General features: G+C 35.6%; 1 protein-coding gene across 2 annotated transcripts in view; it reads right to left on the bottom strand.

Moving 5' to 3' along the window:
• Positions 1–27,032, bottom strand: part of LOC135216689 (vesicle transport protein GOT1B-like) — a 187,855-nt gene that overhangs the window by 84,626 nt on the left and 76,197 nt on the right. For both annotated transcript variants that reach the window (XM_064252102.1, XM_064252101.1), the window contains exon 4: positions 25,061–25,142. In XM_064252102.1, the coding sequence (XP_064108172.1) occupies positions 25,061–25,142 (82 nt within the window). The remainder of the gene's footprint in view (positions 1–25,060; positions 25,143–27,032) is intronic.

Raw genomic sequence — 27,032 nt, 5'->3', positions numbered from 1 at the left:
CTGTTGTTACTCTACTCACCAGATGGCCCCATGGAACATTTACAAAATCTATGTTATGTACTTAGGATTCCATTACAATTTAGTAAGTGATAAAAGAATTACATTAAGTCACTGCCTTTCTTTATTTCCTATACGCATTTTTGCTAGGATTTTAAAATTTTGTATTTCCTGTTTTGGGATTCAACACTGAATAATTAACAACTGCACAAGTACTTCACTGTCTTTCAGGTAATTTAGTATCTGCTTTTATTATATCCTTAGGTATCCTTATTTTGTGAATTCTATTAAGTTTTATTATCCAAAATTCCACCCTTTTAGTTCTGCTGTGTATTAACAGGTATTTTCTTATCTCATTTTCTCTACCTTTAAGATGATACAGTAAAGCTATGTGGGACTGCCATGGGAGTCCTGCCATGTATTAATGTTTAGTCTTAACAGGGATGCTCACCAATTGTGAACTAGATGCTGCAGGAAAGTCAAAACCCTGAAGCATAGGAAGTCTTACCAGTTAACCCTTTAATGCCGATTGGATGTATTAAATGTCGATATAAATTGTCTGTTGGGTGCTGATTGGAGGTATGGTACGTCGATATAAAAATATTTTTTTAAAAATTCGCAGAAAAATAGTTATAGGCCTACTACGCAAAAACTTTTGAATCACACCCCTTGGGGGATTCTGGGAGCTCACGGATCAAGGCGTTGTTTTGTTTACAATCGTTACCCAGGCGCACAAGTGCGAATTTCATTCTTATCGCACTAAAAAGTATCAGCGACACATCTCGGAAATTATTTCGTCACTTTGACATAATTTTTGCACCATTTTATATTAGCCGTTACATGGAGTATTATATATGAAAATGTGCACAATTTCATGTAGAATACAACAATAAAAACTCATGGTTATAGCTTTTATCAGTTTTGAAATATTTTTATATAAATAACGATAAGTGCCAAAATTTCAACCTTCGGTCAACTTTAACTACCGAAATGGTCAAAAAACGCAATTGTAAGTAATATTCAATCATTTACCTTAATTTTGCAACAAATTGGAAGTCTCTAGCACAATATTTCGATTTATGGTGAATTTATGAAAAAAACTTTTTCCTTACATCCGCGCGGTAACTCTTCCGAAAAAAATCATACATGCGATTGTGGTAATGTTTGCACCATTTTAAAATTAGCCGTTACATAAAGTTTTATATATGGAAATGTGCGCAATTTCATGCACAATACAACTAAAAACAACCCATGGTTGTAGCTTTTATCAGTTTTGAGATATTTTCATATAAAAAATGTGACAAATTTTCAACCTTCGGTCAATTTTGACTACCGAAATGGTCGAAAAACGCAATTTTAGGCTAAAACTCTTATATTTTAGTAATATTCAATCATTTACCTTCATTTTGTAACAAATTGGAAGTCTCTAGCACAATATTTCGATTTATGGTGAATTTATGAAAAAAATAACATTTTCCTTACGTCCGCGCGGTAACTCTTCCGAAAAAATCATACATGCAATTGTGGTAATGTTTGCACCATTTTAAATTAGCCGTTACATAAAGTTTTATATATGAAAATGTACGCAATTTCATGTAGAATACAACGAAAAATAATTGAAGGTTGTAGCTTTTCTCATTTCCGAAATATTTGCATATAAATCACGATAAATAGAAAAAAAACCACGTTCGGTCAACTTTGACTCTACCGAAATGGTCGAAAAACGCAATTGTAAGCTAAAAATCTTATATTTTAGTAATATTCAATCATTTACCTTCATTTTGCAACAAATTGGAAGTCTCTAGCACAATATTTCGATTTATGGTGAATTTATGAAAAAAACTTTCCTTCCCTCCACGCGCGGATTCTCCGCCATAAAACTCCGAATTGCGTACATCGAATTCTCGGAAAATTTGCTCCGTTTCATATTAGGCATTTCATAGAGTTTTATATATGAAAATGTGCGCAATTTCATGTAAAATAAAAGGAAAAATATTTGAAGGTTGTAGCTTTTCTCATTTTCGAAATATTTGCATATAAATCACAATAAATAGAAAAAAAACCACGTTCGGTCAACTTTGACTCTAACGAAATGGTCAAAAAACGCAATTGTAAGCTAAAACTCTTACAGTATCGTAATATTCAATCATTTGTATTCATTTTGAAACAAATTGGAAGTCTCTAGAACAATATTTAGATTTATGGTGAATTTTTTAAAAAAACATTTTTTTACGTCTGCGCGTTACGAATTCGTACATCATTTTGTGATAATATTTTTCCGGTGTTGCTTTTATTGTTTTACAATGTATTATATACTAAAATGATTGCAATTTAGTGTACAATACAACGAAAAAAAAGAAACTCGTTAGCCTTTACCGTTTTTTGCACAGCGTGATTTTAATACAATTATGTATGAATTTTTTTTTTTCGCTACCATATATTGCATTATTTACATATGTTAATGATATTATTTTTCATTTATGATGATTGCATACTAAATTTCAGGCAATGACAAAAAAAGGAGCAAAAAATGAACTCTTAATCTTCAAAACTAAGCGCGCTGTGATTTTTTGAGAAAATTATTTTTTCCGCTTCCGCGCTCACTCAAAACCGGCTCCGGAATTCGGGGGAGTTTTTGATTTTTACTGCTTCGGCGTTTAAGGGTTAAGTGCGAGAAGAAAGAAATTCGCGCCTGCGCGCCTGGGTAATGATTGTAAACAAAACAATAGCTTGATCTGTGAACTCCCAGCATCCCTCAAGGCGCGTGATTCAAAAGTTTTCGCAAAGTAGGCCTATAACTATTTTTCTGCAAATTTAAAAAAAAACTTTTTTGCGTCGACGTTTCGTATGTCAATTCGGCACCCAACAGACAATTTTCGTCAACGTTTAATAGGCGTGTAAAGGGTTAATGGAATATATAACAACCCAATAAAGAATATAAAATTCAATAGGGTTGAAAAATAACCCTACAGCCTGGGAAAAGGTACTGAAGGAAAGGGTGACTAAAGTATTTGAAATCAATAATCATTCTGGCTATTTGTCATGGATATCAAAGAGGCAATCTTTATGGTAACAAAGCGAATACAGGAAAATTACACACAAAGAATAAATTATACCAGAAATTAGAGGCCTTGAAAAGGCATTTGACAGATTACTGAGAAAAACAAATAGTAAATGGACATAGTGGAAGCAGATGGTCCCAGAGAGACTCATTAAGCCCACAATTTTACTCTATCAAAACAACAGATCTAGAGTGAATGAGACAATGACAGTTATATCAGAAGAATCAAAGAAATGTTGGAATCCATAAAGGATCAGTGCTGAGCCCTTATTGTAGCAGTGAAAGCTATCGCAGAGCGCAAAAATGGGGCTCCTGGGAGCTGTTTCATAAACATCTTAGCATTAACAACATAATCAGTGGAAGCAGTGGTGGAAATATTTAATAGGCAAAAGAGGGCACATGAGAGGAGAGGATTGAAAGTCAATCTGTGTAAAACAAAGCTTATGTTATTTGAACGCAAAGGAAAAGCACAATCAGGAGAGTGGCTATGTGGTGGTTGTGGGAAAATTGAATGAACTCCTGAGCACAAAAGTTGATTAAGAATACAAAATACACATGGGGTGTGATATTTCTGATATCCAAATTGTATTAACAGAGCAAATGGGGAAGAGAGGGGAGTTGAGAACCTGTTGTAATAGATGGGTACGTCTTTAAAGAGGTCCAAGCTATTCCTAGAGTCCATAAAGACTCGGGAGGATGACAGAGCTAAGTGCACTTCCTGGGTTGTTAAGGTCCTCCTTTTGTTGAAGTAAAACACTTTGTCTTAGGTTGCTCAATTCTGTAAAAGGTAACTAGATACAGACTGTGTAACTAGTGTCATAATTCCAATGTCTAATAAATTACAGGGAAAACTGTTAAGCCAAGTCTTGAAGCCACTAAGAGTTCCTACAGCATTTCACTAAAGACTCATATAACCTGAAGGTACCAGGAGTACTGTATCTATCCGTAAATAATAGACTAACGAGAGATACACTAGGATAGTGTTTAAAGGCTAAAATCAACTCATTCTTGAATCATTTCCTCAGTAGACCACATCTACGAGCAGTGTTCTTAACATGATTAAGTGGGCTAGCATCAATGAACCACCAACTTCAGAATGGCCATACAAATGGCATCTTGAAAGAGCTACCCATAATAGTGCCAAGTGTCCTGCTTCTTCTAGAGCACACCAGGGAACAATAACATGACATTAAACTACACAGTAAAATAAGGATCTGAATTTCAGTGTGTACTCCCTTAGGTAATTCTGCTAATGATGGCAAAGCTGCTAGCAACAAAGGAAAAATGTAAAAATGAACAGATAAGAAAAATGTCTGCAGGTAAATAAAAAAAAAACTTAGTCAACTATGCACAAATGATACACATGCAAATGAATTTAATGCAACAGCAGAAAAAGATAAACATGCTATGAACCGGGATAAGGAACATCTAAGAAAAATAGTCTTCAGAGGATGGAAAATAGGACTTGAATTATGTACAACATGGAAAAACAAAGCAGACATCACTCACAGATGTGGTAAACATGCAAACAGGACACAATCGACAAGTGAAAGAGCCCAGATAATAAAGAATAGGTACAGGTATGAACATGATCTAGAATTGTAGCATAAAACATTTGAGACAAAAGTGTGGACAGTAGATGTTTAACCCTTACAGAGAACACCAAGAATATGAGTGCTAATAATAGCAATGATAATTACTGGTTGAGAAGCAACAATGCACAACAGAAACAAATCCTACATAACAACACAACTGATGAACACCTGACAATTAAGCTGAAGAGTAATCCTAAACAAAGAATGTTACTAACATACCTACCCATGACCAGACCAAGCAATGTGTCACAGAGTAAGACAAAACTCTTGGAAAAGACCTCAACCCCCTTTAAGTACAATTTTGCTTGTTATAAATTCTAATTCAACTCTTAGTCTGCTTTCCAAGGCTCAGTGAATCAGTAAAAATAACTTCCTTGTAATTTGAATGAGAAATATTCTTCAATTTATATTATAATAAAAATTAACCATGAATTTTGAGAAACTACAAAAGCAATACAAATATGCCAACCCCCAACCAACTTCTCTACAAAAAAAATTTGAATAATGAAGTAAAACAGGCAGATTGACAACCTATCTTCAAGCACATTTGCTCATAATGATTTACTTTGCCATCATTTTTTGCTGAAATACCTTCAATTAGTAGCAAAAGTTGCAATAGCAAGGATAGAAAGATAACATGATAGAAATACTGACAAACAATTTCCTTTCTTGCATATTCATGCACAGAGATCTTCCTTTGTATACCACATAAGACTAAAATCAACCTGCTTTAAGGGGGTCGGCCGGCTAAAGCCATTTTTTTAAGGACAGGACTTTGGCATTCATACCACTTAATAAGGTGACTTGGGACATCTCCACACCACAAATGATTTTTGCCTCTGACCTTTGGTTTTGTGACACCAGGGCGATTTATCCCGAAAATAACCATTTTTCAATTTCTACCTCCTCCCTTGATACTTAATTTTAAGACCTGAGATCATTACCATATATAGACCTGATGTAGACCTCCAATCAAATGAAAAGTTTTTTTCTGAAAGTCATATGAATTTTTTCATTATGGTAAAAAAAATAAACCCTATAAGTCATGAAAAAAATGGCAGGAAAAAATAGGAAAACGGGCTTCATTTAATTGTTCCATAATGTCTTTCTAAGCTATATACCAAATTTCAATGCTATAGCTTCAAAACTAAGGGAGAAGAGAATTTGAAGGTCAGTAAGTATGGTTATGAGATGCGGACTTTCAAAGTTTTTCATTGTATTTTTTACAAAGACATTGTTAATAAATCATGATTATTATGAATTTTATATTCCTTTTTGGGTATTAATAAACCAAAACTATGTTATTTATCATAATTTAATCATAAATGTAGATCCCTTAGCTCAAAGACCATAGCCTGGGGCATTGCGCATCAGGAAAGACGGGGAGCTCCTTCCTACGCAGCCCTTTCTCTCTCTCCACTAACTATGATAATATTGCCGATATTATGATCTTCTGAACTCTTATTAGAGCAAATTTTCTTCTTCTGTATGTTAAAAAGATGTTTTGCTTGTCTTTTCCTCTTTGGCATGGGGAAATTCTTGCCAAAAAGAAAAACAGACATAAAAGCAAGCAAATGGCAGAGGTGAAACTCGCACATGTAGCCTCTATTATGTTTCTGCTCGCACTGAAGGGTAGTATCTTGCTAATTTCCTGTCTTGTGACTCATGGAATCTCTACTGATGCCATTGCTCACAATTTGTTTGACAATAATTATCAAAATTTAAGATAACAGAAGAAATATTGTACTTTCTTGTACGATTCAATGTTTTTGGCTTATTAAGTTAATTTTACTAATCACCCTGTAACTATGAAAGTAAGAGGAATTTTGCCGAATTATTCCGTATACGCATTCTCCATTGCCATACGAAGTTCCATGAATTTTATCGTGACTGTTTTTCACCCTATACTCCCATATATAGGGGTACCGGCCAGCCCCCTTAAGATGAGTTCCAATGACCAAGTAAATATGACAAGAAACTCTGACAGACAGACAAACAGGCAGGCAGACAGACAGAATATCTCCCTCATTATACATCCATTCAAGCTGGTCTATCTATAAAACAAGTTTGACAGAAAACCTTTAAATCTTATAGAACAAGCTGTGATAAGAAGATATGTGCAAGACACTGACTGACACAGACATATATACATATGATCAACCTTCAGGTATATTAATGCATGATTGTCTACCCTTACACCAAATCTGAAATACTTTACATTATGTTGGAGTAGTGATGAAAAGGTAAGTCAGGCAGGCAATATCACAGACACATAAGCAAGCAGGCTGAACTTGTGCCAAGTTCAGCCGAAATCCCTTCTACCATATACGAGGAATTGCGATAACAAGGCAAGTGTGTCACACAAGACAATGATGGATGCAAACACTGGATAATATCCCTTCATAAACTTTAGGTATGAGGGTTGACCCTTTTAACATGTTTGATTGGAATCCCTTTAACAATGATAAGAGGCATTACAATGACAATGTGCACACCAAACATCTTTTTTTACTTTATAGATGGAACATCTACCCTCATGCACATCTATTACATAATGGTCCACCATTATATCAAGTTTGACTGAAATCCTTTCAACCAAATTATACACAGACAGCTGGAGAAACAGATTGAAAACTATTCCCTCCAACTTTGTTGGAAGGGGACGAATAATGGACTTCATACACCAAACAAAAAAGTAATTGGTATGCGACTAAAAAGGGCTTAAAACAGCAAACAAAATATCTTAAATTAATGAAAATCTGCTGTTGACTGCTGAGAATGCATGCTGTTACAGGAATGACATTGCAGTATCTGATTCTATATCATTATAGTAATAATATAATATAAACCAACATACTTTTTCTTTACACATACCTATAGCCAGTAGCCTTTACCCAATCCTATCTGAAGCCCAGTCGTAATTATCATTTTGATCCTAACCACAAGGAAGCAACAAATGGCCTTTTTATTCTACTTAATTTCAGAGAGTTTTTTCACTTAATATAAAAAAGCTCATTCCAAACCTAATTCTGTATACCTTTCTGACAATTTAGAAGGCAATAAACAGCCTATATGCAAAGTTGTAAAATGCAAAAGGTAATGAACAGCAACCACTACCTTTATTTAGACAATAAGCTTACATTTATCTATATTCTGGAAGAAGAAAGCTGCTGAAAAAGAAAAGGCAAGGACTCTGAAAAGTGGTACACTTATTTGCACCTAATTATGTATCAAGAGATATTTACTATGGAGAACTGATAATCAGCTTTAGAAAAAAAAATTACATACATTTGAATGATAGAAAAGCTGTATAAAATCTTGAAAAAAAAACTGTGCAATGAAATCTGGTTCATCAACTACAAGGAAATAGGAATCTATTTCATTTTTTTTCTCATGCCAAAATATAAGTGTATTTAAACCATAATGTAATACAAATTATCTTTTATATTTTCCCCTACAAGAATAAATTGTTAACATTAATTTCAACACATTCCTCAAAAAGACAGTTTTCTAAAAACAAACAAACAGCCCAAGATAAATGTGCAATTAATCACCTGAGATTTTGAGGACAGTCACATCATGTGATACTAATAAATCATTTCCAAATGCAATTTATGATATAACACAGCACTGCAATGAAAACTGTAATAAAAAGAAAAACTCTAATCACAAAATACATTTCTCTGCAACAGTATTGTTTGTCCTATTCATTAATAATCACTAATTATTACCAAATTAGTTTGTGTGTTTTGCCAAATTTGTGCACTAGTACATATCTGTGGCATTTCAATGTACGTACTTAGTCATTTTCATTATGCTAAATCTCTTATAGTCCTAAATCTCAAAACTAAAATAGGATTATTCAACCCCAGAAAAAAAAACACTACATCCTTAAGGTTTCCAAATACTATAGTAAAAATCTAGTACAGTTACTTACTATACTTGTCAAATATTACTGCCTGTGTTTTAATACCAATAGTATCAAAGATAGATGTGGCAACTTGTGGTTGTAGAATAGAGTATTTATTCCATAATGACATTTTTATGATAAAATAGTTTTATATATATTTACCAAGTAATTACATTATTAAAGTTATAATTTTGACACAAAGCAGCTTAAATTTTGAAATTCGCAGCAGTGCTTCTTTGGTTTTGTGTAGGTGACTAGCCCTGCCCACTTTCAGGAAAGAGAGGAACAACTCAGCAGAGCGCTTCAATTTGTTTGTATCTCTTATGTCCATGCGAGGGGAGTAGGGCAGGCTCCCATTCTGTAATTACTTGGTAAGTATATATAAAACATTATTTTATACAAATGTCATTTTTTATATAAGTAACTTACCAAGTAATTAAATAGCTGAATCCCACATTGACAAATGGTGGGATACAAGGACATATTCTACCCCCAAAACATTAGTGAAAGTAATGAATTTGAGAATAAAAAGGTTGGTAGCATTGATACAATACTTGATGTTTTCTTACCTGGTAAGAAAGCTACTGTAAGTAGATACTATCTCTGGCTGGTGTTCATCTTAACCTGCAGCAGTGTGGCAGTATAGCTGTGGAGTGCCAGCTAAGGTGGGAGCTTTGCAGCGAAGGACATTTCCAATGGCTAGCAAGCATCAATAGCTGCCCCTGCCCTGGGCACAGTACCACCATAAAAAAAACACCCAAGACAAACAACCCTCTCACCTACACCACACAATAAAAAACTACCCATCCACTAAAAAACTTGTGGGCATTCCAGGTACACAGTAGCCCCAGGCTCCCAGTAGCCCCAGGCTCCCCTAAGACTTCACACCCTAGGTCAAGGCAAAGAACAAGGATAGAAGGGATGCTTCTTATGCTTCTTCCAACAACATGCCAGTCACTGATAACAGACCCACGTACTGCAATACGTACTCAAACATCGTTTCCACATCACGCAAGTAATGAGTTGGAAAAATTGACTTACACCTCCAATATGTTGAGTGAAGAATGGAAGAGACTGACAGGTTATGTTTAAATGCTAATGAGGTAATGATTGCTCTGATTTCAAGAGCTTTAAAAAGCAAATAAGAAGTCCTCTCCAATCTGGGAATTTGCTTCAAGAATAGGTCCCTTAGAAAGAAGGATAGAGGATTCTTCATAAGAGGTCGAGAAGGATCTTTAACTGAACACCATATGTTATTGAAAGGTCCTTAGATCTTCAGGCCTATGCAGATAATATTCTAATGCTCTCACAGGACAAAAGAGCCCTCTTTTCTTCTTCTGAACAAAAAATCTCCATTAAGCTCCTACTGTTAGAAGAACGGGGCCAGGGATTGGACGTGATCTTTTTCTTAGCAAAAAAAACCATGGGTAAAACAACAGACTTGCATCTCCTTGAGAGAACCAAATCCTTTGGTCAATAGCATGAACCTCACTGACCCTCTTGTCTTGCATGTCGATGGAAACCATCTAGTCTCCCTCGAAATTTAGATGACAGAATAGGCATATTCAGTTCCATCCTGAACTTCGTCTTCTATACTACAAGGAAATTCAGGGCGCTGCCATCCAGCACAGGTCTCCACCCTCCTGAAGATTAGGGGACTACAAGATGATGATTGCAGAACCCCTCTGATCTGATGTCTGACCACCCTGAGGAGGAGACTAAGTTGAAGTTAAAAGTGGCCAAGTCTTTAGGGTGTCTTGCTGACTGGGCCAAGAGGTCCTGTGTGGACTTCTTTGGAGGTCCTAAGCGATCTCGTTTACAGTAGACTGAGGGAAAAGAAGATTTCATTCAAAAGGGGAAAACAGAAGAGCAGAGCTCCGTGCCCCAGCGACTCCTTTGGTGGTGAACAAGCACCTAAGTTCCCTCTTCTTAAGAAACCTCATGGTGAAGAAAGAGGCCAACTCGAAAGAAATGTCTCTGATTCCCTTGCCTGTGCAAGAGAGAACACCAAGCCAGCCCAAGGCAACATCAGTAGGCAGAGAAGGGCAGTCTTGGATTTTCCAGGCAAGGGCTCCCACAGACCAATTAAAAAACTTAAAACTTCAAAAGACCTTGAACTATTCCTAAGAAGATGATCAGCCTCTGTAGAAGAACATTTCTTTGGCTGATGAAAAAGCTGATCTCCGAGAAGTGAAGAAAAAGCTGATCTCCAAGAAGAGTCAGTGAGCCTAGAAGAGGCCCCCTGGGAGGAGGAGCAACAACCAAGGAAGGAGCTTATCCTGTGGCATATGACAATAACTTAGTAGGGAGGGAGGAAAACTGAAGGAGGCCTTCTCTTGCTCTCTCTCTTCTCTGAGAACCAATTCTCAATTCCGTTTAATGCCTTCCTTGCCAAGGAGGAAAGCACCACCTTAGGTAACCATGAAGGTTCCACAGGTTGGATACTCATTAAGATGGTGGAAGTGGGTGAAGCTGGGGCCTATGGAGAGAAAAAGGTAAGGAAGCTATGCAGCAAAAACAGCAATAAGGCCGCATAAGCAGAGGGAGCAGTCCTGATCTACATCCTCCTCCTCTTCTTCCAACAATACCAGTGATAAGGACAAGCCAGTTGCAGTCTTAGTTACAGGAGGTGCCTTCTTATGGAGTACCAGAATGTCATCCAGTTAGCGCTGGATGGGAGGAAATGTCAGATCAAAATCTGCAGGCATGGGAGCTTGATGCATAGAGGTTGGCATCAGGTGCTTAACCCCTTCAGCACTGGGACGTACACATGTACATCTTTTATGGTACAGTAATAAAAGACCGGGACGTACACGTGTACGTCTTTCATCCCTCCTCCAAAAGCAAAGCGTTTTCTTCAGCTTGGATGGTTTCCAGACACAGTATTGTGTACGAGAGAGGTGCTGAAGCTCCACCCACAATTCATTCCAACCAATGAGCGTCCGATGGACGTCGTGACGTCATTTTCATATGGGATATTAGGAGGGGTACTGGCCAACATATGCCAGTGCGCCTCAGGCCATTATCTGAGAAGGATGATTACGATTTTGTCCGTAAACCATATAGATTTGAATTCTAAACCTTTTTCCCTTTTGATTGCAGTTATTTTATATGTTTTTTTTTTTTCAGTATCATGTCAGATGATAGTGTTTCCGAGTCAGGGTCTGAGTACCTGCCAAATCTATCAGATGATGATTATAGTAATAATTTCATAGAGGTTGACAGTGACAACGAGTGTTTGGAAGACATTGAACCTCTTGTCGATAAAGGCTGGCGGTTCATAACTGATCCATCTTGTGACTTGTGCCCAGACCCAGCCCCCTCTGATTCAAGGAGGGTGGCAATGGGATTCCTGCTTACACCAGATTTCACCTGCTTACGTGATTCATTTTTTTTCCTTTTTTGTGATTATGTAATTGACAAATTGTGTGAATGGATGAATGCTCGGGCAGAGTAGTACTTTCATTCAACAGGAAAGCGTAAGGTGAAAGGACTTCTATGGAGGCCTGTTACTCGTGACGAGATGGGTTTTTTACAGCTTGCTTATGATGATGGGGGTGAAAAAACTGCCCCATATGTATATAAGTATTGGTCACGAGATACTGTTTCTTTTATTATTATTATTATTATTATTATTAGTACTGTTTTATTATTATTATTATTATTACCAGTGCCGTAAACATTCATTGATGTATACGCTGTTTCTGTATGAAACCTAAGAATAACTATTTCAGTATGAAAACTAGTACGTACTGCTATTACCACTACTACTATTTTACTACTACTTTACTACTTTTTCTGCTACTTTATTTCTATTACTTTACTATTATTTCTACTACTTTATAACAGTTCCTACTTCTGCAATTACTTTTTCCACTAAGTATTCCTATTTTTTCCAATATTCTTACTATATTTTTTGTAATTTTTGATAATGGGGTAAAAAATATTCATTGATATCTGTACACACAATGTTTTCACATAAGAATATAAAGGAAAAATATGAATAACATAAAATTTAGTGGGAGCAAGTAATGATTGATACTCGCGGTCGACAGGGGGTCTCATGCGGTATGCAAGCATTTGCAGCAATAAAGCAGGCCGGTGGCGAAGGGGTTAAAAGCTGCCGCTGAAAATACTGGAGATGGCAGTGAGCACCTGAAATAAGTGTCTCGGTGATCAGACACTACTAGACATTCAGGCGCTATGGCACTGAATGCTCGGGTAATAAAGGACCTCGAAGAAGGATTGACGGTTGGAAGACGATGGGCACTTATGAGCAGAAGTAGAGTATTTGGAAGCCAAGATCTCACGTTCTACAGCAGAGCACTCTGGAAAAAAGTATTCTGGCCTGTCTCACAGGGTGCAGGAAGGCTTAGGGTTGCAATCAGGACCTCTGACCCTTTTGCACAGCACCGGAGAAGAGCAGACTGCATCCGCTGCATGCCTTTTCAATGACTGTGCTTCCTCAGCAAAATGCCAACAGCGCCTCTGTTCAGGATGTCTCTGAACAAGAGGCAAGATGATGCACTTCCAAATCGATGCCTTTCCAATGGCTCTGTTGCAACCAGGGATGCAACTACAAGTTCAACTGAGGAGGCGACTACCTGTGGGCAGACCCCATCGACCTCCCTTGAGCTTCCAGTATGGATCCTCCTAGGTTTAGGGGAGTATGACCGTGACCTTTGCCTAGGAGAATCAACGGAATGGCCAGCCATCTCCTCCACCAACACTTCACTGGCACTTTTCTCACTTATTTTATCCACTTTGTCCATTAGGACTCTAATAGAAGACCTGAACTGAGCCATAGTGCTCACTACAAAAACAAACTTTTGATCAAATCTTGGTTTGAGCCTCATAATGGCATCAGGGTCAAAAGCATGGGAGCCAGATAAAGGAGAAGGCGGTACAGTCAGAGAACTGGGAATAGGGGACATAATAGTTATAGAGAGAGACAACAGGAATATCAATATTACTAAAAGACTTAGTAGAATCCTGGCTAGCTAAGTCTTGCTATCAGTCCTAGAAGCCGCCTTCCTTTTTCTGTCCCTTTCCAATTGCCTAAATGTGGCTCTAACACTCTCAGTTTCTTTTGATCCCAGTCTCTACATTCATTACATGACAATTCTGCACAACACACTTGACCCCTACAGTTCGTGCCAAGGGTATGTGGGTCTTAAGTTGCCTAGCAAATACTAGTCGAACTAAAACTTGAGTCTGACATCCTCATGTAAACAAATCAACTAACCAAAAAGTCTTAATCTGGAAAAATGGTCTCCGATTTAAAAAAAAAAAAAACTTTCTCAATCATGAAAAAATTGGTCTCCAAAGAAAAAATAACAGTTCTAATTTGCTGAAGGCTACCAAAAGTAAAGGGGAGAGATTGGACAGACAAGTGACGATTGAGTGCACATGTGGCACTCTTTGTTATGCAGATTCTCAGAAATGGCAGCAGCAGCAGCAACTACAGAGACCAGCAGCATTAGTATGGTACTCAGTGCTTGGCCATCAACTGTGTACCACACAGAAACAAGATAACACAACAACAGGGGATCATATTTCACAAGAAGTGACATTTCTTCTCATGGAAATCTTTCAAGTGTGTTGAGACCTCAAGTAAACGTGTTAGATTACAGTCAACTTACAGTCAACTATACAAGACTGTTTTTGAACTAATAAAATAATGAATGCTGTAATAAGGTTTTTATCAAAGGCTAATTAACATTAAATTCATGTAGCCTAATAATTTATCATGTAAGGTTACTGTCAGTCCATATAACCATGATTAAATCTGACAATTTTCCCTAATACTAGTACTACACTGTACATAGTATGTATCATGAGGCCTAGGCCTAGGCCTGCTACAGTTTTTAGGTGTTAATGAAGTGTTATACTTTATTTACCATGTCATCAATAAATTCTCAAACCTCCTTGTATGCAGAGGACTCAGCTGAATTTGATCTGCCAGAACACTTAAAAGGTAGTATGCCATTCTTCAATTTTACTATTATCTTCTTTTCCCTATACTTCAAATTTATACTACTTTATAGCTTTAACAGTACTCTTTACCAACTAGATAACTGACAAGTAAACTTTACCAACAAGCCAATCTACCAGGGTTGATCATCAAATAACCAAGGGTAACCTACCATAACCTAACCTTAGTTTAACTTGGCATAACCTTCAGGAATGCTGTTTTATCTATCTGTCCCTCTCCACAGCCTATAAAATACTGCTCAAGTCTTGGCTAGCTATGAAAGTCTAAGTTATTCTTACAAGTTGTCCTAACTTAGACTGTACAATATAAATTAGTATGTTGAATTACAGGTCAGTATGACTGTGACATATTACGTACATAGTTTTACACATGCACCTCCTGGACATAACCTCACTTGGAACTTCCATGTCATTGTTCAGATGGTTTGATCTGCTTCTGTAAAGTACGCACAGTGTACTTTCCCCTGAATCACAACCGTATGAATATGAATTGAATCGGATTGTAATTACATTTATACTTTAATTAAATAAATACTTTCTCTTCACATGTTGTGTGAATAGTCTCATAGGTAATAGGCCTTAAAAATGTCTGCAAGTCAATGTAGGAAGCCTGTTGTTAAAATATGTAAGATTCAGGACTAATTTTTGTCAATTTTGTTTAAGATTTCCAACTGCAGATGGGATAAAGAGGCAAACTATGGATCATGCATATTGCAGCAATCATTTTCTGCCCAAAAAAATTTTCAAATATCTTGGTATGCATAAGCTCAAGCATCTGCTACAGACTTCAAGTCCAGAATATGTTAACCCTCTTACGCCGACTGGACGTATTTTACGTCGACAATTTTTGTCTCGCGTGTGCCGACTGGACGTATTTTACGTCGACTTACAAAAGTTTTTTTTTAAATTCGCAGAAAAATACTTATAGGCCTACCAGCCTAAAACTTTTGAATCACGCACCTTGGGGGATGCTGGGAGTTCACGGATCAAGGTGTTGTTTTGCTTACAATCGTTACGCAGGCGCGCAAGCGCGAATTTCTTTCTTGCCGCACTAAAAAGTATCTGTGACACATCTCGGAAATTATTTCGTCACTTTGACATAATTTTTGTACCATTGTAAATTAGCCGTTACATGAAGTATTATATATGAAAATGTGCGCATTTTTATGAAGAATACAACAATAAAATACTCATGATTATAGCTTTTATCAGTTTTGAGATATTTTCATATAAATAACGATAACTGCCAAAATTTCAACCTTCGGTCAACTTTGACTACCGAAATGGTCGAAAAACGCAATTGTAAGCTAAAACTCTTATATTTTTTAGTAATATTCAATCATTTACCTTAATTTTACAACTAATTGGAAGTCTCTAGCACAATATTTTGATTTATGGTGAATTTATGAAAAAACTTTTTCCTTACATCCGCGCGGTAACTCTTCCGAAAAAAATCATACATGTGATTGTGGTAATGTTTGCACCATTTTAAAATTAGCCATTACATAAAGTTTTATATATGGAAATGTGCGCAATTTCATGCACAATACAACTAAAAACAACCCATGGTTGTAGCTTTTATCAGTTTTGAGATATTTTCATATAAATAACGATAATTGCCAAAATTTCAACCTTTGGTCAAATTTGAATCTACCAAAATGGTCGAAAAACGCAATTGTAAGCTAAAACGCTTATATTCTAGTAATATTCAAGCATTTACCTTCATTTTGCAACAAATTGGAAGTCTCTAGCACAATATTTTGATTTATGGTGAATTTATAAAAAAAATAAAATTTTCTTTACATCCGCGCGGTAACTCTTCCGAAAAAATCATACGTGCGATTGTGGTAATGTTTGCACCATTTTAAATTAGCCGTTACATAAAGTTTTATATATGAAAATGTGCGCAATTTCATGTAGAATACAACAAAAAATAATTGAAGGTTGTAGCTTTTCTCATTTTTGAAATATTTGCATATAAGTCACGATAAATAGAAAAAAAACCACGTTCGGTCAACTTTGACTCTACCGAAATGGTCGAAAAACGCAATTGTAAGCTAAAACTCTTACAGTCTAGTAATATTCAGTCATTTATCTTCATCTTGAAACAAATTCAAAGTCTCTAGCAAAATATTTAGATTTATGGTGAATTTAAAAAAAATCTTTCCTTCCCTCCACGCGCGGATTCTCCGCCACAAATCTCCGAAATGTGTACGTACTATTCTCGGAATATTTGCTCCATTTCATATTAGGCATTTCATAGAGTTTTATATATGAAAATGTGTACAATTTCATGTAGAATAAAACAAAAAATATTTGAAGGTTGTAGCTTTTCTTATTTCTGACATAATTGCATATAAAAAATATATATATAAAAAAATTCGACATTAGGTCAATTTTAATTCGTCAGATATGGTCAAAAACTGCAATTGTAAGCTAATACTCTTACAGTATAGTAATATTCAATCATTTGTCTTCATTTTGAAAGAAATTGGAAGTCTCTAGGACAATATTTGGATTTATGGTGAATTTTTGAAAAAAATATTTGTTTACGTCCGCGTGTTACGAATTCATGCATTATTTTGTGATAATATTTTCTCTGTGTTGCTTTTATCGTTTTACAATGTGTTATATACCAAAATGATAGCAATTTAGTGTTCATTACAACGAAAAAAAAAGTAACTTGTTACCTTTAACCGTTTTGCGCACAGCGCGATTTGAATACAATTATATATGAAATTTAGTTTTTGCGCTATCATATATCGCATTATTTATATATGATAATGATATTTTTTTTCATTTCTGATGGATGCATACTAAACTTCAGCCAACGACAAAAAAAGGAGCCAAAAATGAACTCTTAATCTTGAAAACTAAGCGCGCTGTGATTTTTTGAAAAAAATATTTTTTCCGCTTCCGCGCTCACTCTGAAACACCTCCGGCACACAGGAGACAATTTTTTTTTACCGCTTCGGCGTAAGAGGGTTAAGAGGCAACAATGTGGCTACCAAAGCAGATTTAGTCTAATAAAAAGTAACAAGAATGGGCAAGCTGGCATATACATCTTACTGGCAGCAGTAAGATTTATACAGCCCTATAAATCACAATAATAATTGTATCCCTATTATTAATAATATCTGACACAGTAAATTTTAAAACCCAATAAAATTATTACACATACTATAGAATATTGGCTGTTAGGTATCAGGCTATTAAACCTAGGCTATTATTATATTTAATATCACTATGACTGGATCAAGCTTATATGAGATAGCGTTTGAAATTATAATTATTTTAGCATACTGTTGTCACATTTTATGCTTATCAGTTTGACCCCTGAATGACGAATGATAATAATTAGTTCTGCATCAGAGCACCTCTAGAGTGAAGCTGTAAATTTATGGTGGTAAGAAGGGCACATAAAGTTGGCAAATTGGTCAACTTTATTGCTTAAGTGTATAAAATGTAAAAACTACAGTAGACAGAATAAATATTTTTAATTCTACATATAGTACACACTGTCCTTGGTTAGTGCTGCAAAGATTATTTGCCAATCTTTCAAGATGGCTGAGAAAATTGGCTGTCCATGCAGCATGATCATAATGTAATGTTGCCATATGAGCAAAACTTTATGGCTTAACTATAACAGAAATATATCAGCAAAATTTAAATATTTTTATTTCTGTATACAGTAAATACATATGGTATTTAGTAAATGGTGCATATATATCATTTGACAGTCTTGACGGACAGCTGAGAAAACATTTTAAAGAGTACATGGTTTCCCATTAAATTTTATGAGTTGTGTAGGGTTTCCCATTAGATTGTATGGTTTGTGTTAATGTTTACATAATAATCATCACATAGCGATGGCGCCAAGCTATCATAGGCTGTCAAATCTCTCTACTCTATATCTATGGCAAAAACCATCAACTGTAACAGTGAATGAATTGAAAAAAAAAAAAAAGCTAACTTCTCATAACCATGTTACTTGTAAGTCGGAAAAAACAAATTGAAGCTCTTGGCCGAATTGTTCCTCTCTTTTCTGTAAGTGGGGCAGACTAGTCACCTACATAAAACAAGGGAAGCGCTATCGTGAATTTCAGAACTGAAGTTGCTGTGCGAGTTGAAACTATATACCTGTAATTAATTGGTAAGTTACTTGTTCTTCAACTTTTATTAACTGGATGTTCTTTGCCACAAGATACCTATTATACTATTAAGTAAAAACTTTACTTCCACTTACTTTCAAAATTGGCATGTAAAAATAATCCATTACAAAATACTTGTACACATTGTTCCACAATCTGAATCTATGTTTATTTGACTAGACTGGATAACCTATTAATAATGATGATAGTCTATACACCTAGTATAAATCTTCAGTAAACTATTTTTCAAGTACTGTACCTCAGTCTTCCAACATTCTACATCCCTGATTGTTTATTGTTCCTTCATTGCTCATTGCTCATCCTTTATTCAATGAATTCTAAACCTTAATTCTTATACTGTCGACTTGTTTATACCACAGTTTGAAGAGAGATTTTTTGACTGAAAGAGATTTGCTTCTTAAGGGCACTGAAAATGAATTTCAATATGATAAAAAATTCACTATAAGCATCTACATGTGGCACTTTTGAAGAGCATACTTCAGAAGTAACAGATGTGGCAGTGTTGTCCTGCAAAGGGATGTTCATTCACTGCACACAATATTTTTTACATGACTTTTGTGCAGGTGTACTCATGCAATGCCAAGTGCAGTGTAAACCCCCATCTATAAAGCTTGGCAAGGACACTTACCATGCTTTACTACGTCTTTCAGTATCATGTATATTATCCTAATGAATTTGAATGACTGAATTTACCATGGATATTAAAGTGTCTTCTATAAAACGGCACTGTCGTATTGAATAAACATATAATTATGCTCAACTTCGTGTCGTAATTGTTTTGCCCATGTTGCAGAGCAAAAGTGCAAGTTTAGGTGAAGACTCCAAACTTAAGGTATGCAAAAACTTGGGCTCTGCAGTGAAGGTGGCCAAATGTTGCAAAGCAATAAAAGACAGAGTGCCCTCAGCAAAGATAACGCACCTAAAGTCTTATTCAATTGTGTCTACTGTCATTCATAGAAGATGCTAGTTAATGCATGGTTTAAAAACTTGGATACAAGACATGACTATTCATCAGAGTTAAAGATATGAACTGGAGGCATGCTAGCTTCCCACCATATAACATGGTCAATATCGTGGGTACAATTTCCAGTGTCGAAAATGATGACAACGGTTGCAGGTCCACAATAATATCGCATGTGAAGTATAAAATCTTTAATAGATAATAATTAAAGACTTTATACTTCACATGCAATATTATTGAGGACCTGCAACCATGGTCGTTATCTTTGTTACTTATCTCAAGAACAAAGTTATGAACCATACTGCCTTTCTAATGTTTTCCAATGCTGCAGAATATCTGAAGTCATTGCTCTTATACCTTAAACTGATAATTCAAGCAACACCTCTACATGATCTGGAATTCCATCTCTAAAGCAGAGATGATGACAGCCATAAACAAACTACACATGGCTGGCCATAAATCAAGAATACATCGCAATACATTAGGTATACTATATGTGGCATACAATGTGGCACTAACTCTCATAGAAAAATGAGAGAGCATTGGAGTAACTTCATATCAAGGATGCAAAAATCTTCACTGATGATACTTGGGATAAAGTGCAGCCTTCTGCACTGAACTCTGAAGAAACATAGAGCCTGAATGCATGTATGGCATCATATGCTTCCCTTCTATTGACAGCATCCATAATAAAACCCTGAGGTGTTGCATAAGGTTGAATGATGATGTCAAGTTGCTTGTGAGCAGTCACAGGAAACTACTAACCAACAAGGCAATAGCATTCAAGCATGAACATGTGACTGAACATTAGGTTTCCAGGGAAGAAAGGAGGAATAAGCCCCAAAAGTGCTAGCCATCAAAAGCCTTCTGCACTTAAGCTTAATAATAAAATAATAAGGGGAAGAAACAACATTCCTGCAGAACAAATTCATGTTTCTTTAAACTTTGTCTTTACTGCCATTCCTCTTTGTTTCCCCTATCAGTTGCTGTGCATTTTCAATTTTCCCCAAACTCTGACTTCTTCATCTGGAGTCTTCCATCAACATTACCTGCATGTCAACTGGAGAGTCCAACTAACCCCAACATCTGAGAGTTAAAAGCTCTACAATGGTGATAAACCTCAAACACAACTCAAAATGAAAGGGTCAAAGGGAGACAGTGGGAGATGGATTTGCCGACAACTTTGCTTAAATTTAACAAGGATTATGGAGAATACTGTACCAAAAATAGTATTTGTATTTAATTTAAAAATACACTGGCACCTCAACTTGGAGAATTTCGTTACTTAATGGACTTGCCATTGTAAATAGCAATAAAAAGAAATTTAATTTTAAGCTTTTGGTTGTGCAACTGAAGTATTTGTGATCATCTTTCCTCTTGTGATAGAAGTCCTAACTAGAGTGTACAGTATAGTTACATAATGTAATATGCCTACTGGACATAGTTCAATTGATGCTTATAAGTTTTTTAAATATGAAAGCATTCTGAGATATTTGGTTAAAAAGTGTCATTCCATGCATATATGCAAATCATTGTGAAAAGAAACAACCTTAAAAACAGTTTGTAGTTTATGAATTTTATCAAGGGGATTTTGTTTCACGGATTGAGAAAGTGTTCTGAAATTCTAACAGTATCCAATTGCAAAAGTCAATATAGGCAGTCCCTGGTTCTTGGCAGGGTCCTGATAAGCAAAAACCGCCATTTACCGAAACTCGACGATTTATGGCGCTTATGACACCGATATCTGGTTAATGGCACCGATAACCGGTTAATGGTGCCTCTATTAGGTTTGTTATGGTGCTATAAGGCACCGATAACTGGAACTCGGCGCATCATGGCACCATAAATTGCTGATTTTATGGCGCTGGAAAAGCGCCATAAAACTGGATCGTCATTAACTGAGTTCACTGATAACCGGAGACTGCCTGTACACTTATCTAGAATAATAATTTCCATAAAACTATTGACTTACTTTATTCAGTTATATAGCACATATATTATCATCATCTTATCATATAAAAATATAAACAATACTGTTCGCTATTACTTGAAGCATAATTTGGAGATAGATTTATTTTTGTAAATCAATAAAGCCTGGTTTGAAAATACAGTTTATCTTTATGTATACAAACAAATTTTGAATGAAGTAAAACCATGAATCGTCAGTTTCAGTATGTAATTGTTTTCAGCTGTCCAAAACGTTCATCCATAGTTACAACCTGCAGCTTTAGCGATACACTTTCTTGAGACCTTTCCGTTCATTGCATGAAGGATGAATATACTACATAAATCAATTTCATTTTTACTTATGGAAGTCACCATTTGTTTATGTCCATTCTTGCTATTGTCTATGTCTGTGTTTTGCTAAGCAATGGTCATTGTAATAGTAAGTGATTATTAATGATAAGAAATGGTAATGAATTGTAATAGTAAGTGATTGTTAATTATAAGAATAATGAATTATTAAATAAGACAATAAGTTTGGTAAGCCTAGTTGATGTATGACGATCCACGTTCAGCCAGTCCATGTGTGTGCATGAATATGAATGTATGCACATGCAACAAATTATGATAACTACTGTACTCTTATAGTTTATTGTGGTCTCCCTTATTCTTTATAAGAAAAATAGTTTACTCAGAGAGAGAGAGAGAGAGAGAGAGAGAGAGAGAGAGAGAGAGAGAGAGAGAGAGAGAGAGAGAGAGAGAGAGAGAGAGAGAGAAACAGCAGTAAGTGGGTATTTTATCTTAAAACCCATGCATATGTGTACTATTGTAACTTAGTTGTGATTACTTTCTAGTTATTAATTAAGTTTTTACATTTTAATGTTAAATATTTAAGTGTTGTATTCTTTCATAATTAGCTTTTTGTTTCCTAACTGGTGATTATCTTGGTGTATTGTGTTGGCTAATGACTGTTTCCTGTTTCATATTTTTCAAGCTGTGTTGGTTACGTGGCTGGGCTCCCTAGATATCCTAGGGATTGAGGTTTACTTTTGAAGGAATTTGCCTCAGTGTCTTTCTGAACCCCCAACCTTGAAGGGGACTTCTATTGCTGCTGGATATATTTTTATTCCTTGCCAATTGGATTATCTTACCCTGCAGCAAGGATATTACATTCTTCAATTTGTGTACTGCCCTTGGTTCAGTAAAAGCCAAAGGGACCTCTCTGTCCTAAGGTAATAACATTTATATCTGTATTTAATTATTGAGATCACGGCACTAGATCCTCTGCTGACGTCTTAAGTGGACCTTGTGAAATTCAACCAACCACCATAGTTTGGGATCAATTTTCCCTGTAACCCAGATTAATCCTCCAGACGTGGAGTTTGTCATTTTCCTCCAAGAGGAGACGCATAAAGTCGTTTGAGGAAGTTGTCAGGGATATTAGAGTGTATTTGTTAGGGTATTCTTACTTTTTGCTTACCTCCTCCTTTCTGAACCTTCTCCCTTTTTTGTAAGTATGTACTGAAGTCCTGTCCCTAATTGTGTAATTTTTCTTTTTTTTTTTTGCTGAATTTATTAAGTGTGTGTGTTTTTCATTGGTTATTGAATTATTGAGGTTCAGGTGTTATTTCTGTCTGAAGCTTATGTATTAAAATTGGTGTTATTTCTGTCTGAAGCTTATGTATTAAAATTGGTGTTATTTCTGTCTGAAGCTTATGTATTAAAATTGGTGTTATGTATTTCTGTCTGAAGCTTATGTATTAAAATTATTTATTTACTTTTTTTTAGGTATTTTCTTTGTCCCCTTGATTTGACTTTGCACACCTATTGAAGTTGGATACTATTCCACCTTTTGTGGACTTACTATGGTCTTTTGGTGAATACTATTTGATAAAAGTTTAGTGTATAGTATGGTGGTCAAACCAGCTATCAAAGTATGTCACACTACATTACCATATTACATAAAATTCTTTATTGCATTAAAGGAATGGCAATCAAGATACTATTGTGAGAGAGAGAGAGAGAGAGAGAGAGAGAGAGAGAGAGAGAGAGAGAGAGAGAGAGAGAGAGAGAGAGAGAGAGCACAGGAAGTGTAATAGAGCTCAGTAACTAATGTTGCAACAAAGATGTTCATAGTTTTTTTATATATTGAATGATTTTTGGTATTTTACATATCTTGAAATCATACCAGTATAATTAGATAGAACTATAGAAATCAGCTATGTTTTTGTCTAGTTCCACTGTCCAGTAATGTATTGTATGTATTTTTAGAAGCAATTCATTTAGTAGATATACTTCTGAAGTTGGATTTTAAAAGCAATTCATTTAGCAGATATACGTCTGGAATTGGATATTAGCAGATATACGTCTGGAATTGGATATGAGTAAATCTTTTAGACAATAAAAATACCAAAATACTAGTTAGGATAGGATAATTATTTTCAATGGAATTGGTGATCACCAGAAGCTAAGCAAGTTGCTCCAGGATATAGTATTATGTCGGTTATTTACCAATCTTTGTTGCTTAGCAGATTTTGTTACCTACAGGGAAGGAAGACCCCAAACAGTCCGTTGAATTGGGGTGTCACTGTATTGTTAACCAAATTTATATTTTGTTTGATTGCCTACAGATACAAGTATTCAGTCTCATTTGGGACCAAAGATACATTGTTAAATGGTGATTGGGTGGATGGGCAATGATCTCTTACAATATAACCCTCATTTTACTGTGATAGTTTTCTTTCTGCTATCTATTATTTCTGCCCATGCTTCCTGACCTGTCCTCCATTAAAATAAAACTTCCAACCAATTTCAGATTCGTCCATTCAAATCTATTTCCAAGATCAAATTTCAGTAAATAATTTTTCAAACTATATTGTTCAAACAACAACGAACCTCAAGCCAACAAAAGTCATCATCATCTTGAACCCTTTTAGATATCTTAGGTAGGACTTCCATATCCCTCTTCACAACCATTCCCTCCCAGAAGTATATTTTTTTTTTATAACACTTTCTCTCTGGCTGAAATAATTATCCAGCACACCTGAAGCACAGATTTATCTCATCCTCTCAGTTACTCATTCAACATCCCCTTCTTTTTTCAATAGTATTTTTTTTTTTATTTTCCTTCTTGTAAAAATCAGATGCTATCAAAATTTTCAGACTAACACTTAAGTAACTCGTACACTCCTCAAGAAAACTGGAAAGATGAATATTCAAACTGTAAAAATCATGAATTCAATCTTATCCTCCCAGCGATGACAGCTTCAAGAAACAATGGTTGTACAGAACAATTAAACCAATGCTAGCAGCTTTTGTTAGGAACAGAATTAGTGTGTAAAATAACTTGTGGAACTGCAAATACCTCAATAAGAGATGAATATTACTGTAATTCTACAAAGGTTATATACAAAAAACAGTACTTACACCACTGATGAATGGTAAACTAAGTAGCTGCCCAATAACTGGCATACGACGCAAAAAATTTACAGCTACGGGGAAGAACCCACTGCAAAAAAGAAGGATATTATTTTCTTTCTGTATCATATAAAAAAAGGGATTTGTGTTATCCATGCCAATTTATGCATATACAGTAGAACAAAAGCAAGTATCAATAACACAGCTACTGTACTAATTCTGTAGTTTTAGTATTTTGAAATATTAAAAAAATTTGACACCATTATATTCATCTTGCAAATACATAATATTATTGAAGCCCGAGTCATTTATAAGCATTTCTATATAAAAAACTGGAACCACATCAGACTTAAAAATATGTTTTGCCAATAAAGCAATCCATCGCTTTGCAAGTGGCTTGCTTTATCAGTCCTGGTGTCCAGATTAGTTTGTGTTTGACTCAAACTAATAAATAGAATTTTCAAAAATAATTTTTTTTCATACATAATCATTTAGATATAGCCCATATTTGTAGTATTCCACAGACCCAGAAACTACCGTCCTTACAATCAGAAAAACGGTAATAATGATGCATAAGCACCACCTGAATCCACAGATTCAAAGCAGGAAACTGCATCACTTTCCAAGTTTTCTGGAATGACAATAGCAAGATCACTGGACAAATCAATTTAAGGGATACACAGTAGTGCCTCAGGTTACGAAATTAATCCGTTCCGAAGCGGCCTTCTAACCTGATTTTTTTGTATCTAGAACTACATTTTACTTGCAAATTGCCTAATTCGTTCCAAGCCCTACAAAAACACAACAGTAAATTTTATAACAACGCTAAATTGACCAATAAACAATGAAATACAATAATTTGGACCATTCAATACCTAACATGATCATGACTGTACCTGTAAATAAAGTGTATTAGTGTACAGGGTACAAGAAATACTGTACGTACATGTACGTACGTATGTAGTAAAATGTGGAACCTTACCTTTCGAGTGAGGCGATGTCCGAAAGTGACGACAGAGGAGGAGGACAAATGGCAGAAAACACGAACACTTAACTTTACGAAAAGCATTAACAAATGGCAGAAAACACCAACTCTTCTTGATTATCTCTATCTTCATTCTCCAGAGCATCCTCTTCTTTCCGTGAATTTCAGCAACATTCTTGGGACCCATGGCTAATAACGTAAGTAATTAACCCTTAAACGCCGAAGCGGTAAAAAAAAATTGTCTCCCGTGTGCCGGAGGTGTTTCGGAGTGAGGACGGAAGCGGAAAAAATATTTTTTTTCAAAAAATCACAGTGCGCTTAGTTTTCAAGATTAAGAGTTCATTTTTGGCTCCTTTTTTTGTCATTGGCTGAAGTTTAGTATGCAACCATCAGAAATGAAAAAAAATTATCATTACCATATATAAATAATGCGATATATGATAGCGCAAAAACAAAATTTCATATATAATTGTATTCAAATCGCGCTGTGCGCAAAACGGTTAAAGTTAACAAGTTACTTTTTTTTTTCGTTGTAATGTACACTAAATTGCTATCATTTTGGTATATAACACATTGTAAAACGATAAAAGCAACACAGAGAAAATATTATCACAAAATAATGCATGAATTCGTAACGCGCGGACGTAAAAATGTTATTGTCATGATACAATAAAGTTTTATGCATACTTACCTGGCAGATATATACTTAGCTATAGACTCCGTCGTCCCCGATAGAAATTCGAATTTCGCGGCACACGCTACAGGTAGGTCTGGTGATCTACCGCCCTGCCGCTGGGTGGCGGGAATAGGAACCATTCCCGTTTTCTAAGACAGATTTTCTCTTCCACCTGTCTCCTGAGGGGAGGCTGGGTGGGCCATAAATCGTATATATCTGCCAGGTAAGTATGCATAAAACTTTATTGTATCATGACAATAACATTTTTATGCATTCAACTTACCTGTCAGATATATACTTAGCTGATTGGCACCTTTGGC

The sequence above is a fragment of the Macrobrachium nipponense genome, chromosome 6 (assembly GCF_015104395.2).
Source record: "Macrobrachium nipponense isolate FS-2020 chromosome 6, ASM1510439v2, whole genome shotgun sequence".
In the NCBI taxonomy this organism is placed as follows: Eukaryota; Metazoa; Arthropoda; class Malacostraca; order Decapoda; family Palaemonidae; genus Macrobrachium; species Macrobrachium nipponense.
This window is presented reverse-complemented; position numbering and strand designations above follow the sequence as displayed.